This window comes from Netta rufina (genome assembly GCF_964035555.1).
Source record: "Netta rufina genome assembly, chromosome: 16".
Classification (NCBI taxonomy): domain Eukaryota; kingdom Metazoa; phylum Chordata; class Aves; order Anseriformes; family Anatidae; genus Netta; species Netta rufina.
The window spans coordinates 2,115,067-2,129,278 of record NC_140140.1 but is presented as its reverse complement, the minus strand read 5'-3'; the positions used below and the strand labels follow the sequence as shown (position 1 = coordinate 2,129,278).

At 41.6% G+C, this 14,212-nt stretch overlaps 1 protein-coding gene across 3 annotated transcripts in view; it reads left to right on the top strand.

Moving 5' to 3' along the window:
- The window catches only part of EYA2 (EYA transcriptional coactivator and phosphatase 2), a 98,381-nt gene that overhangs the window by 74,847 nt on the left and 9,322 nt on the right, over nt 1-14,212 (top strand). For all 3 annotated transcript variants that reach the window (XM_084296878.1, XM_084296876.1, XM_084296877.1), the window contains exons 10-11: nt 7,535-7,624; nt 13,588-13,646. In XM_084296878.1, the coding sequence (XP_084153004.1) occupies nt 7,535-7,624; nt 13,588-13,646 (149 nt within the window). The remainder of the gene's footprint in view (nt 1-7,534; nt 7,625-13,587; nt 13,647-14,212) is intronic.

The following is a 14,212-nucleotide window of genomic DNA, read 5'->3' as shown; positions in this document are numbered from 1 at the left end:
CGAGCATGAGTAAAGGGAACCTGCTTTCCCATGTCGCTGAATTGTGACTTGATTTTTAAGGGAAAAGTAGTATCAAAAAATAAAGGAATGTAACTCGCATTAGGAAGTTGCATGTTACAAATGCGCATTTGTGCTGAGGTTTACACACCACGATGTTTCCACCAAGCTTTCTGGGAGTTTTGTATTTTTCACAGAGCTATCAAGGGCTTACATAGAAATATGGTGATTTTCCTGTGAGAAGGGCAAGGGGGTTAAAACATGTATTTGGTTTAAATCCACTCCTTTTCTGACATTTATGCCCTGTATGGTAAAAAGAAATTATTTGTAGACTTTTGGTTGTGAACCTTTCGTGTTACTGTTGTGGTTTAACAGTGATAGGCAGCTCAGTACCATACAGCCCCTCTCACCCCCCTCCTTAGCAGCTGCTGTGGGGAAGGTTAACTCCATCCCAGCCAGACCCAGTACGATTCCTAAAAAAAACTTCCATTTGTTCTCGAGCGTTATGGCCCAGCTTTTAAAATGTATTTAGGTACTGTATTCCCACAGGCCTGGAATCCACCCATGGGTTCAGGCGCTGTATATATTAGTTATTCCTGCTTTTCCCTAAGCATAGCTCATTTGAGGAGGGAGGAAAACCCTTTCAACCTCTGTGTGCTTCTCGAATGTGAGGATTTAATTACTGACACATCCATTTGCTTATTGTAGTAATTTCCAAGGTGTAGTCCCCAGCCATTTCTGAACAGAACCATGCCAGTGAGTTAGAATCCTTCAGTAAATAGTACGCAGTACTGTGGAAGTACCTCCCAAATCACAGCAATGGTGAATATTGAAAGGTATCTGAAGAAAAGGATTAAATGATACTTGCTTTCTGTCTGGCTTGGACTCGCCATGAGGTCACACTTCCAATGACTGTAGAGACATCATTTAAATTCAGTAGATTGTCTAACAAACCTGGATAGGTCAATGTTTAGGTAAAACTGTATGTCTTCATTTTGGGGGCCAAAAAGTTTAGAGCCTGGAAATGAGAAAAGTGGGTGATGCTATTTGAAAAAGGACAATTCTTTGTCAAAAGAAACAAAGTCACTTCAAAAAATGAGTTTGAGCTCCTGAACTACTTGGGTACTTAAAACCAGTGGTCTCACAAATAGCCACTCTCAGCTGAAAAGCTCTGAGAAGGTGGGTCTAGAAGTTACCTGCTTCTATTAAAAAAAGATAAACAAAACTAAGCTCTAATCTAGTAAAAGAGCTAAATGTGTTTTCACCCTCAAAGAGGATGATGGGGGGACACAGGGACACCAAGGGGACAGATGGGGACACAGGAGGACAGAAAGGGACGTGGGCAGACCCATACTAGGCAGGCAGCACGGCCATGGGGCCAGGCGCAGCAGCTGCCCCCCTTGACTTACTGGAACTAGAACTGATGCACAAGGTTAATTTTCTGTTTTTATGGGAAAGCCTGGTTAATGTCTCAAATTCAGATCAAGGTATAAAATGTTACAACCAAAGAATGATTATTCTCACAGGCTCTCTTTGTTCAAACGTGGCGTTTGTGTCTTTGCTTTTTTTATTATTTTTATACTACAACCAAACCGGTCCATTTTTCAGGAGTTTCCAAGTAATTAAACCCAATTAAAACTATTAAATTCTTTCTCTTGGTGACAACTTCATTATTAACAGCTAACCACAAGGAAGAGATTTAACTTAGAAAGCCCTTGATTGTATACTAATCCGTCTCTCACCTCTGGCTGACACCTGTGGCAGATAAACCCTACAGAATAGGAGTCTGATGAATAACCTTAATTAATACTTTCTTCCTTGTAGAAAAGTAATTATTTGCTCATGGTATAAACAGGTATTTGACAGGGATTTAAAGACAGTGATTGGTTTTAAGTAGAAGGGCTTGCTTTATTTATTTATTTATTTATTTATTTATTTAAGTGGGGAGGTAGGAAGGTCTGAGTCCAAGATTCACGCTCCAAATGTCTTTGTCCTAACATTTTGAATGTTGGGTTAATTGGCACGTTGCTAAATAGACGCGGAGTCAGACAACAAGCGGATTTGTTACCCGTCTCAAAGGAGGCAGCTTTGCCCCTTTACTAATGGCCTGCATGTCTGAACAGGGTACCTGTAAGGCAGAGGATTGGAACTGGCTGATTTGGAGCCAGGACTGGGGTTGAGAGTGACTTGCACTTGAGAGATTGCCAGAGATAAGTCTGCTTCTTGCTTCCTTTCAAAATTACGCTATACAAGAGGGGCGAGCTGGCTGTGGACATCCAGCCAAGTGGATTAGTAGTAACTGCAGGTGTTAACAAACATGTCTTTTTAATGCATTCTTTAGGGCAAGTATAAGCAGTTTATGAAAAATCCAGCTCAGTTTTCCAGGAGCAGTGGTGAGAAGGCCATTTGGGAGGATGCTGACAGTGCAGTTTGAAGTGTGGCTGCATCCAGCAAGGGCTTTTTTGTAGGTAATGCTACCTTTAATAGTGAAGATACAGCAACACAGGCATAGGTGAGCCTGTCTTTTGAGCAAGGCCAGACTGAAGGCTGCTCATCAAGTTCCTAGCCACCTTCTGTCATCCTGTTATTCATAGTGAGAAAAATGAAACAGAAACAGAATTAATTTTAGGAAGGATGTTTTTAGCTTGTAGGACATAAGTGAATTAAAATTGTGATTTTAAAATGTAACAATTCACATCTACAGAATGAGTTCAAAGAGGAGCAGTGCATGCAACTAGCCAGCACAAAAGCAATATTCAGAGCAAATGTGTCAGCTTATGCTTTTGGGATCAGAAAGAAAACATTCCCCTTGGTGAATGGACACTTTTGCCTTCCCCTGCAGAGTGTTTCAGAGGCTTCTCTTTTCTGTGTTTTCCTCTAGTAGGGCTATCCACTGAAAGGGCAGTAAAGCTGCCCCCCAGCAAGCAGTTACAGATCTGGGAGCTGGCAGTGCCTCACTTCTACTGAAAATTATCTCATTCACAGCGTTGTCGGCAGTAGGCAACAGCACATCAGTCCTCCTTAGCTAGAAGTCACATCCTGTGACAGACACAATAGGGAGACATGTCCAGGAATACACTTTAGGTTCAACATACTTGATCGAAATGTGGTTTGTTTGTTTGTTTGTTTTTTTAAAAAAAAAAAAAAAAAAAAAGCTTATTTTCCTCTTTTTATGTTTTAATACTTTGTGAAGAAGTGGAGTGGGGGCTTTTTACCTCTCAGTTCTCTCAGGATGTACGCTGAGCAGAAATGGGCAGCTGTGAAACACTACTACTAGGTAAATATGGAAGTGAAGGTGTGGCAGTTAGGGGGAGTATCAAGCTCTTTGGGAATGAGTACTTCAAAACGAGCACCACTGCTGTGATGCTTATCCCATCCAGCTGACGGGAAGAAGCCCATTAAGGCTGTGTTGATCAGTCATGAGCTGAGCTCTGTTGGGGTGCCTGGTCTGTCGTGTAATTTTTGGGGCTGTTTAACATCAACCCTACAGAAGGCTCCAACAATGTGCCCTGCAGAGGTGAGGCACACAGAAACGCACTGTGGTGCTGGAGGTTTTATTTATAGGAGTTTGTTGCCTGTTTTCTATCCCTGCCTCTCATTGTCCTTGTCTGTGAAAGCATGACTTGTAGATTAGCAGAGGGGTAGGACCTCGCGCTTCTAATGTTACTGAACAAACGCTCAGGGTCGAGGTTTTAGGTGAATCTGTTTTCACTGTAAAAAAAAAAAAAGTGGTTCCTAGAGGAGATACAATTTCAAGCTGACCACAGCCCTTTCGTTCTTGGGCTTCACATGCATCAGAAAACATTGGCTAGATCTGCTATTGAGGAAGCTGGTTCCTAGGGCTCCAGGGTGCACTTTTCCTATGGTAATACATTTTGGCAGGAGTCATCATTATGGATACAGCAACTTCCCATTGCTCTGCTAAACTCAGACTGCTCTAACGTAGGCGTTAGCAGTCTACTAGGGCATCGCCTGCAGCACAGCCTTATCCTTTAGTCCTTCAGGACTTCTATGTACACTTAGGAAGAGTTCTCCATTAACATCTTCAGGAAAAAAGAAATCATAATTCTCTTTCCAATTCTTTATACCATATACAGAGAATTCTAATGACTCATTGATATACCTGTGTCATTTTTGTGCTTGCCCATCAGTCTGATTCTCTTGTTTATTCATACTTGAATTGCAAGCTGTGGGTAGGGACTGTGTTTTTCCTGTGTGGGTAGAACTAGCACAGTGGGGTTCAAGTCTGGGACTAGTGCTTCTAGGTCAGTGCAACAGTAATGCAAATAAATAATTGCTAGTGGAACCCTGGCCTCATGCCTCTAGACACCTACATCATACTGGGAGCACTGATTTGCCTTTTAACTTTATCAGCTTAAGACTTGGAAGCGTGCCTTGTTGCAGAGGAAATATCCATACTGTGAAAGCACTGATGCCAAATCATTTCCCCAAACGACTTCCCCTCTGGGTGGTAAAGTGCATTTTTCTGTTTTATTTTCATTCCATCATATTCTATATCTCAAGAGAAAGAGTTTTTGTTTTTTTTTTTTCCTCTCATCTACAGTTTAATTTCCATATTGTTTAGTTTAAGAGAAGGTAACTCCATACACTGTGGAAATGTTTCTTACTCCCTGTTAGTGATTAATACCAATAAAACTAAAGACAAAACTTAGAGAATAAATGACAGATACCAACGAATGAGACTTCCTAAAAGAGGTTTAAAGGCTAATGATCCTTGAAATGTATAAAAATAAATTGCTTCATTAAAAACTATTTTACAAAATCATTTCTTCCTAGCAGCATATTTTCTTCAAAACAGTTCCCTCATGTAACTACACCTGGGTAGTAAAATTTGATTCAGTGCTGTTCACATGGGGCCACAGTCAGATGCCCTAATTGCACCTGTGTCCCTGCCCCTCATCAGGGGAGCAGGTTTGGGGCTTAAAGGTAGACATGTTCAAGGCAAGCCTGGTGGAGTTTACTTTTGGCCCAGAGGAGAAAGTGCCCTTCTTTCAGGAACAGCAATAAGCATGTTTAAACATCAGTGACTGAGCTTTTCTTCAGATGGGCACAGTGCTCGTGAGTCACACACATGGCTGAAACCACAGCCATTCTGCTCTAATTAAAGAGAACTACACCAAGAATGCGTAATAATTAGGTTAGCGTGTAATACACCATCCATGTCAACAGCATCTGCCGCAAAGGTTGATTGAAATGTACTCATCCTCCAAACATTGTGCTCCCTGTTAGAGTTCCTCAGCTAATTCATTACTGTCCTGTCATACAATAACATGACTCCACAGAAATCTGCAGAAAATTAGAGCAAAGACTACATATAAATCTGACATTTTAGCATGGCTTGTAATGTTAGCGGAGGAAAACCACCCACATGAATGTAAAGATGAGAGATCCCTGTCCTAATGAAGATGAATTACAAATAAAAGCCTGTTGTGGGAGTGCTCTTTTTTCAAGTTCTGTTGTTGTTTAGTTTGAATGGGCAGAATGTTTTTGAGCTTGTTTTTCAAATTAACTGTAAATTATTTTTACTTGCATTTTTGAAGAAGAATATATTCTGAATGAATAATAAAACTTTCTGCTAGAGACCTAGTTTGCCTCAGAACATGTCTGTGCTTTTGTTGTGAGTTTAGGAACAAGGTCGGTTGTTTGAGGAGGGGAGACGTGGAAAAGTGGCTGCGGTTTATTTAATACTGTAGTGCACCAGGCTGGGTGCAGCATGTCCCTTGGTTGTATTTCAGAGCATCAGATCCCCGGGTCTGTACACCGTGCCCAGGAAGCAGCTTTGAAGGAGTACGCCAAGGCGTAAGAGTCCAGTGGCCACTGTCCCCCTACCCACAGGGGCAGCATGAGGGACCAAGTGGCTTTGCTGCACACATGCAGTCAGCCAGTAACAGTCAATTCTACGCGGGTTTGTCTGCGAGCAGCTTCCCTGGCCAAACAGTCAGCCTGGCTGCTTTGGTCTGATTGAAGCTTGTGTTTGTGACTTAGCGGGGAAGTGAAGTGGTGGCCCTCTCACGGGCAGTTGTGGTGTCTTAGCTGGGTAGCAAAGAACAGGGAGAAAAATCATTTTCTAAAGTAAATCAACTAAACACACAGGAGGCCCATATTGCTTGGGACATCCTGCATTAGAGCTGCACAGGAATGTACTTGTTCTGTCACTGATTTTGGTAGGAGCAGGAGCAGGATGTTAAAAACTTCACAGGTGCTTAACACGTACAGGAGCTGTTTTAGAACTGCTGGCATGTGTGTTTTCATGTTCTTTTATTCATGAAAAAGTATGTTTTTAAAATTCTGTAGGCAGCCAGAGCTTCTGCATTGTTTTCTTGCTGTTCCCTTTAAGGAAGCAGTTGGGACCCTGTCTGGGGTCAAGTTGGGGCCAAGTTGGACCCAGACCTGGAGGACCTGCTGATACAAGAAAACTGCAGAACAAGCAAATTGTGAAACAGTCAATCTATGCAGGCAGGGGCATTAAGTGCATGTCACCATTTCTAACACCAGTTCAAATGGCATATGGACTGATCCAACATTTTAATAAGGAATCTTGTTTTGTCTTCACTTTATAAATAGGTGTAGTTACTTGGGTGTAACTGCCAGTATGACATCTCTGGCTCTGCAAGTAAGCTTTATGCCACTGCAGAGCATGTCCTGTCCTGAGCAAGAATAGTCAGACTTTGACAAGCATTTTATCCTGCTGTAATTGAGTTTGCATGGGAGGATGGGATTGTTTTAACTCTGCTGGTACTGTTAAACAAACAGAGAGCTTCAGCAGAGATGGAAGAGCTTTGCACCAGTGTGGCTGCTCTTGCATCTCCATGTGCACTTATGCTACCAAGGCCAGTACACACTGTGCCACACAGTGGGCTCTGATGTGGGAACAACACGTCTGTCTTTCTGTCCTTCTCTGTGCTCATCACCCAAGTTAGCATGGCAGTAAAGACCCAAGCATAGCGAGATGCAGATTGCATGCTTTAGAGAAAGAGAGATAATTTATGTTTGAACTTGTGGGCTCTGTTTTCAGATTCTGCTCATCGTGTTGCTGCTTGACGTTGAAAGTCTACTTTCATGTGTAAAGAATAATGCTGGCCTCTTACGGCTGATTCAAAGGACAGGGTCTGGAAAGAATCACCCTCTGTGGGCTCTGTTGTTCATAACTGTCCCCTAGCTGCTGTGTACTGATGCTATTGGAAATTACTTCTTTGTCCAACCTACTGAAGCAATTCTTATACAGTCTCAGGTGTTTAAATGTTCTTGTTAAACTCATCTGGATGTACAGGCTGAAATGCATAAGGTGAGCTATATCCATCCTTCAGAGAACAGAAACTGATTAGTAGAGAAAATAGAAAAAAAGAAAAAAAAAAAAAGGGATGGGAAAATCATGCTAAGATACACTTGGTAAATTAAATGACTTTAATGACCGTATCTTCAGAAAAAGGAATGTGTAGATCCTGTGTCTAAGATCTCCCACCCCCAAAAAAGAAATTGAAATGAATGGGAAAAAAAAATGATTCTCCCTCAACAGGACACTACAACGTCTGTGCGGATAGGTCTTATGATGGAAGAAATGATCTTCAACCTTGCAGATACACATCTGTTCTTTAATGACCTGGAGGTATGTAGCTGCTTATTTTATTTAGCATCTTTCTTTCTAATCATTTGCATCTGCTCTACAAACTTGTTTTTCTGGCCAAGAAACTTTCATTATTGACCCCAAAGAAATGGGCCTTAGATGGTTTATTGGAAGCATACTTTTAGTATGTCCCTTTGACATCTTCATTCTGTTAAGGAATTTTTTTCTAAATACACAGTAACAATGATGGCTTTTGGCAGTTTCAGTAAATCTAATAATGAGGACATTACTGCTGCTTCTCCAGAAATTTGCTATTTAATAATTTTATTAAGCTAAATTAGCATAGATCCTATGGGGCAGGTAACAATTAGCTATGATGCAATGCAGAGGTTTTAAAAACAGTGTCTGTTCTTGAGGAAGCTCTGTTCTGCACACAGAGGCAGAGCAGGAGGTCTGCTCAAGTGCAGACACATTGCAGGATGAAACTGTGTGAGTTTCTACATGAAAGACCAAGAGGAAAAATTCCTCCTTGTCTGCATTATGGCAGATTGTTACGATCTGGCTATGCCTTCCTAATACAAAGTGAAAATTCTTCTGAATATATAGTGAAATCCAAACAAAGTCATGCAAGCAAAATTCTGTCACCAGCTGAGAAACAGCTGTATAGTGCTGAAGAAAAGTTGTTTTAATTTGCAATCAGTAGAAATTATGTGAATGAGTCACCTACAGTGAGTAGGATGGGTTTGTGCTGTGGGCATCTTGGAGTCAAGAGTACTGCTTGGAGGAGTTTGGAGGAAAAAGTTCTGGGATCCCTCGGTAGGCTTCTGCGGACTTTCTCTTCACTTGAAAAATGAAGGGTTTGTTTCTGTGCTGGATAAAATGGGATAAAACTTTTTCTGTGCCTGATGAGTTCAGTGAGAACTTCTGATTCCTTCACTGCTTAATTGCACTGTGTTCCTCCACACATTACAGGAGGTGCCTGCTTTCCTGCCACCTGTCTCCTTACAATCTGGGGGTTTGCTTACTGAGAATTATCTGTTTGGTTTTTTTTCAGTCTTCCCTTTTGACTCATGCTTGACAAGTGAAACAAACTAAACTTTTTTTTTCAAATCAAAGACAAACAAAGGTGTTTCGATTTTAGCTGAGCATTTCAGTAATTAAAGTGATGGATAAGGAAAGATTCAAAAGAAGTGAATGTCCCTTACAAAATTCTGTGTTCCGAGAACAGAAGTCATCCATCTCTGTTCATTAGCCATCCTACTCCTTGGTTTTGGATTGTAAATGAAAGTCAGGCTTGAGCGTTCACAATGTGGTATTTAAGGGTTGTACATCACCAAGTGCTGGGCTTGAAAAAGACACAGTGAATGATATACTTGAGAAAAAAATAGATTAAAAAAAAAAAAAAAAAAAAAAAAAAAAAGCACAGAAGCTGCTTCAAGTTCTAGACCCGAAAAGATTACCATATGCATTAGCACCATCATGTGGCATAACACTGACCTGTGCAACACAAAATAAGCTAAAATTGTACAGGGCTGAAACCATTTCTGATCATATTCTATGGTGGGGCCAGGTGAAAGAAGCTGTAACAGAGAAAGCGGTATGATTGTCACCCTGTTCAGTACTAAAGCAATACTCTTGTTAGGAAATACTAAACATAGCAAGACATTTCTCTGGCATGAATCCTTCCTTAGCCAAGTTCAGGCATTTTGGGGGTGCCCAGCATACTGAAGCAGCTAAAGTATGGCTGCCTCAGCGTGGGGGACAATTGTGAGGGAGAAGAAATGTCATCTCTCCTCACCAGAGAGGCAGGTTGGACAAGGAAATCAATTATTACCTTGTTTTGGCAACAGAGGACTGGTTTATTATGCTGTCTGCAGTTTTCAGTGCTGTGCAGAGCAGAAGGTGCTGCCAGGGTATAAAGCTTTGTTGAAACATTCCTAGAAGGTGCCTGATGAGGATAAATCATTTGCCCATAGATACAGCAAGGTTCACACAGTCCTTGCTAGCATTTATGTAATCCTCATTAGCCTGGTAAGGCTGTGACTGGACAGCCTAGCAAAAAATTGGCTTCAAATTCTGAGTGAGGGGCCTGAACTGGAAATAGTTGTTTGTTTGTTTTTTTCTATCAAAGCCACGTGATTCTTGCCTTATGCAGAAATAATGCTATCAGGCGTTATTTATTTTATATATATATATATATATAATATATATTATATATATTTATTATATATTATCTGCATATATGTGCATTATATCAGGCACATCATACTTCTTTTAATGTTTCAGCAAGACAGGAGAGAAAAATAGGGCTTTCCTCTATGGCAACACACTGTCAACTTGTCCAAGAAAACTAGGCAGCCCTTTGTTTTGCTGCTCTTATCAATCAAGATAAAATCAAGAGAATGAATTACTGCAGTTGATGCAAGCTGTCAGCTCAGCGGATGACAGATGAATAAATAGCAGGAATTTTCAGAGCTTGCTTCTATAAAAAAACTGCCAAATGAATACAGGAGTCAGGCCACTGTTACTCTGCCTTCGCCTCACCTGTGCCATAGCCTTGAACCACATGCAGTGCCATCCTGCTCCCTGGCACCCTGTTGTTGGCCAGGGTTTTGTATGTTTTCAGGGTCTTCCTGGGTGGGATTCAGGCAACTTCTTCCTAGATACATTGCCTGGAAGCGTTTTTCCTGCTATGCCAGAGAAGGGGAATCTTGGGCGTGTGTGAAAAGTAGAACCAGCAGATCCATTCAAATAAGCTGCTACAGCCCAGCCTCTCTTGGTGCTGCAGCCTAGCAGAGGCCCGTTTCCCACAAGATTCACCCCCAGCCCTCAGGATAGCAGGAGGCTGATCACCAGTTTCCAGGGCAGGTGGGCGAATGGAGAAGCCCTAGGCCTAGACTCTTACCAAATACTTCTGGTCTTCTTACAGAAAGGGATTCTCTGCCAGCAAGTTAACTCTTGAGTAGTAGAACTTAGAAGATGGATTTATTTCCAGCAGATTTGGGCAGGAGGAGGGTCGATACTTATTAAAACACAGCTTAATGGTGTGGCTGCCCTGTAACAAAGAATGAAGGCACCAAACCTTGACAAGGGCAGCTTTGAGGGTATGCAGCCACACAAGTATTGCCCTGTTCTGGAGGCTGTTAGAAGCACAACCCAGGCAAGTGAGAGGCGTGTGTTTGCTGAGCCGCATTTTCAAATTATAAATATGTGGGTGTACCACACTAATTCACCTACTCATGTAGCACTTTGGTGCTTGTTGGACACATCACCTCTGACTGCAGTTGCAGTACAGGCAGGTTAGATCCCTACTGTCTGCAAATGCAGGCCATACAAGGTGTGGCCTATAAAGGTCTCTGATCACACTATAGACTATATGAGTAAATACACTTGAAAGGAAATCTTCTCACTCTTTGTTCCCTTTTTGGGAAATCAGGCAGAATAGGAATTGACCACGGTTACAGATCATGGTGAAGCTCAAGTATGGACTCTGGGCTTTTCAGGGTTGTGCTTTTTCTCCCAGGCTCCTTTTGTTTACAGTGCAACACAAGCTAGAAAATAGTACATTTCATCCTCCCTCTGGAGATATCGTTGCCTAGCACTCTAGAAAGCAGGTGTGAAGGACAGCAGGACCGAGAAGGGGATGAGGAATTAGCAAACAAGGGGATTAGTGTGTTTACAGGTTATTGCCTTTCAGAGCCCTCCCTGGAGGTTTCCTGTTCTGGGAACTGTTAACCCCCTATCCCCACCTTAAGAAGAGATGTGAGCTCAAGTGATCAATGAATTCATTAGATGTTTTTTAAAACTATCTAACACAGTACTGATACAAAAATGGACAACCTGTATGTCTGCAAGCTGTTTCTACATGTGCAAGAGACTAATCTAGAGAATATGCAGAGAGAGCAGAAGTAGTAACTGAAGGAGCTTCTCCATGCATCCTCAGAACCAGCTTGTATTTCACAAGGAAGCAGCAGAAGCTTTTTCCAAGCCTGTGGTACCATTTCAAAGCTGTGCTAGCTCAAGCACCTTTCTGTGTGGGTTCAAGGGCTTGCTCCCATCTGGAGGCAGATTGTGTATCACTGACTGGCCTGGAGATGTCACAACAGTAAGAACAGTTCCGTTCCAGGAGCTTGGAGGATTGACTAGGTCTTACACGTTTGACTCAGTTACAGGTTGCACATTCAACAGATCACGTACCTCTGAGATCCTAGAGTATCGTTTTAAAAAGTCAGCAGATGTGGAAACTGGGTTTTCCATTGCAGACTTCCATTCAGACAATCTGGACCTTCTTTTCAGCAGCCCAGATATCCTGCCCTGATTCCCCACTCACTAAGATCTCAAGGAAATTCTGCGAGAATGAAAAATTAGTCTCGTAACCAAGTAGTAAAACACGGTCCACATTCTTGCTTTAACCAGCTTCCCTGTGTTTTACCCAGTAACATGATAGGCTCAGCCGGCGGACTATGAGGTAGTGTCTCACCAAGTGTCATGGTATTTTATTAAGTCAGAAATGTGATAGCTACTGTTGTCACACTTCAGTGTACAGAACAATTCATTCATAAATGAGAAAAACAGATCCCTCCACAAATACCTTTCCCTTGACTTAATGCCCTGCATCACACAACTGAAATGGAGTGGGCTGCATCAATATTATCCCAGCATGGCTTACAACAGCTATGGAGAGGGGGGCTTAAAAAATGACAGTGGGTGGAAGAGAGAGAGGTGCCAGCAGAAATCTGCAATACAGTTACTTGGTTCCGGTTATACAGAGTATACACCTCAGTCATATGTTGATGAAGAGGACTGAGGAGACAAGAACAAGATAAAATTGGATGACTTGTTGAGAATTATCTAAAACAAGTTCTGCAGAAAATGTCATGATTATGAGCAAGAACAATGTGTGACATTTTGCCATTGATATCAAGCTTAGTTACTTGTTTGGGGATTTTTTCTTTTTTGGATGGGCTAATTTAAAGGAATTCATAAAGCCTATAATTATGTAAGGTAGGTGATCGTGTGGTTTATAAAATACTGTGGTGGTAAAGGATAACTGTTCCTTAGTTAGCTGTAGTTGTTCTGACTTCAGTCTCCTTATATCAACTGTGCTTTTACTTCTATTGAAAATCAGCCAGAACAAAGGGTAGTGTTTGCCAGCTTGAAGGCTTTCTGTTTTCTCCTTACCTACAAGGATCATAGAGAAAAGAGATTAAGGCAGTAGGGAGAAGCTTACAGATTTTCCTCTCTCTAATGATGGTGTTAAGACTAGGAAGGAAACAATAGAAACAACATTTCTCAAGTTTTTGAGGCAGGGCCTCCATGATTCAAACAATGAAGAATTTTGCAAGATAAGATCTTGAGTACGTACTTCATGCAGGCTGAGCTCTAAGTGTACCTTCTGGTTAAATTTCCTGTCCGTAGATTTCCTCATTACTGACATATTATTTCTTAACTCTGCAGTACAGGGCTATGAAAGGGTGCCTTCTTCAGTGCTTCTCTGCACATCAAAGGAAGCTGAACCCCCTCAGTATGCCCTGGGAAAACACCAACAGGACAGGTGTCTCTGGAAATTTCTGAGACAGATCTCCCCTTATAATTATGTGGGGATACACCTTCTGTCCAAAGCAGTACTGTCACAGTGGGAGAGGCTGCCAAATCTGTGCCTTATCATGTATAACAACATTTACAAAACAGTTTTCCTGGCTAAAAGACAAGCCCCTCTCTCTCCCTCATATCTGCATAGGAAGGAATTCCATTTAGTGCGTTATTAAGGAGCTGTTGTGCCTTTAGGTAGCAGCTTGTCTCACACACATTTAGTTATTTATGCAAGTGCTGTGTAATATTGTTTGTAACAATTAGCTGGCTATACTGTACTAGACAATGTTGGCAACGTGTAAGATTTTCTCGTAGCATTAGCCTTGAAGTCATTTTTCATTACATGAAGTGTTCTTTAAAATGTTTTTTCAAAGTATTTATTTACTGATGTATTTTTTTCATACGCTTCTCAGGACTGTGACCAGATTCACATAGATGATGTATCGTCAGATGATAATGGTCAAGATCTAAGGTATGGGATCTCCGGGTGGAAGCTGCAGGCCAGGTAGTCCCCAGCTGTTTGAAAATAGCAGGGGGTTGGTCAGTGTTGTAAAACAACTTCCTTGGCCATGTGCCTTCTCCCCTTCCTGGCTCCATGCTGTCTGCAGTTATTAAACGCACAGAAGTACAGAGCTGCTGTTCACACATTAATTTGCCTGTGCCTACTGTCAAGCCCTGACCTTGCTCAGCTTTGAACCATTCTAGGAATTATGTTTAAAATTAGGGTGAACTTTGCTCTGACTACACTGGTTTCCAACATGATTTGGCCAGCCAGTTGGCTCAAGTGTAGCCAAACCCTTTCAAAACCAGACTGAAAGGTTTCCCACTGCCCAATCTGTAATAAATGGGCTTACTCGTAAGGACTGTCGTCCTTGCCAAAGCCACAGCCTTGTCACTGGTGTAAACATACACCAAAACTGCACTAACTATTAATATTGCCTGTTTAAGTTCATTAATCATGTACAAAAAAACTATTTTTGTACGATTACATTTACCTTTCCCAAAGTTTTGCTTGTAGTCACTGTAATCAGTGCAAGA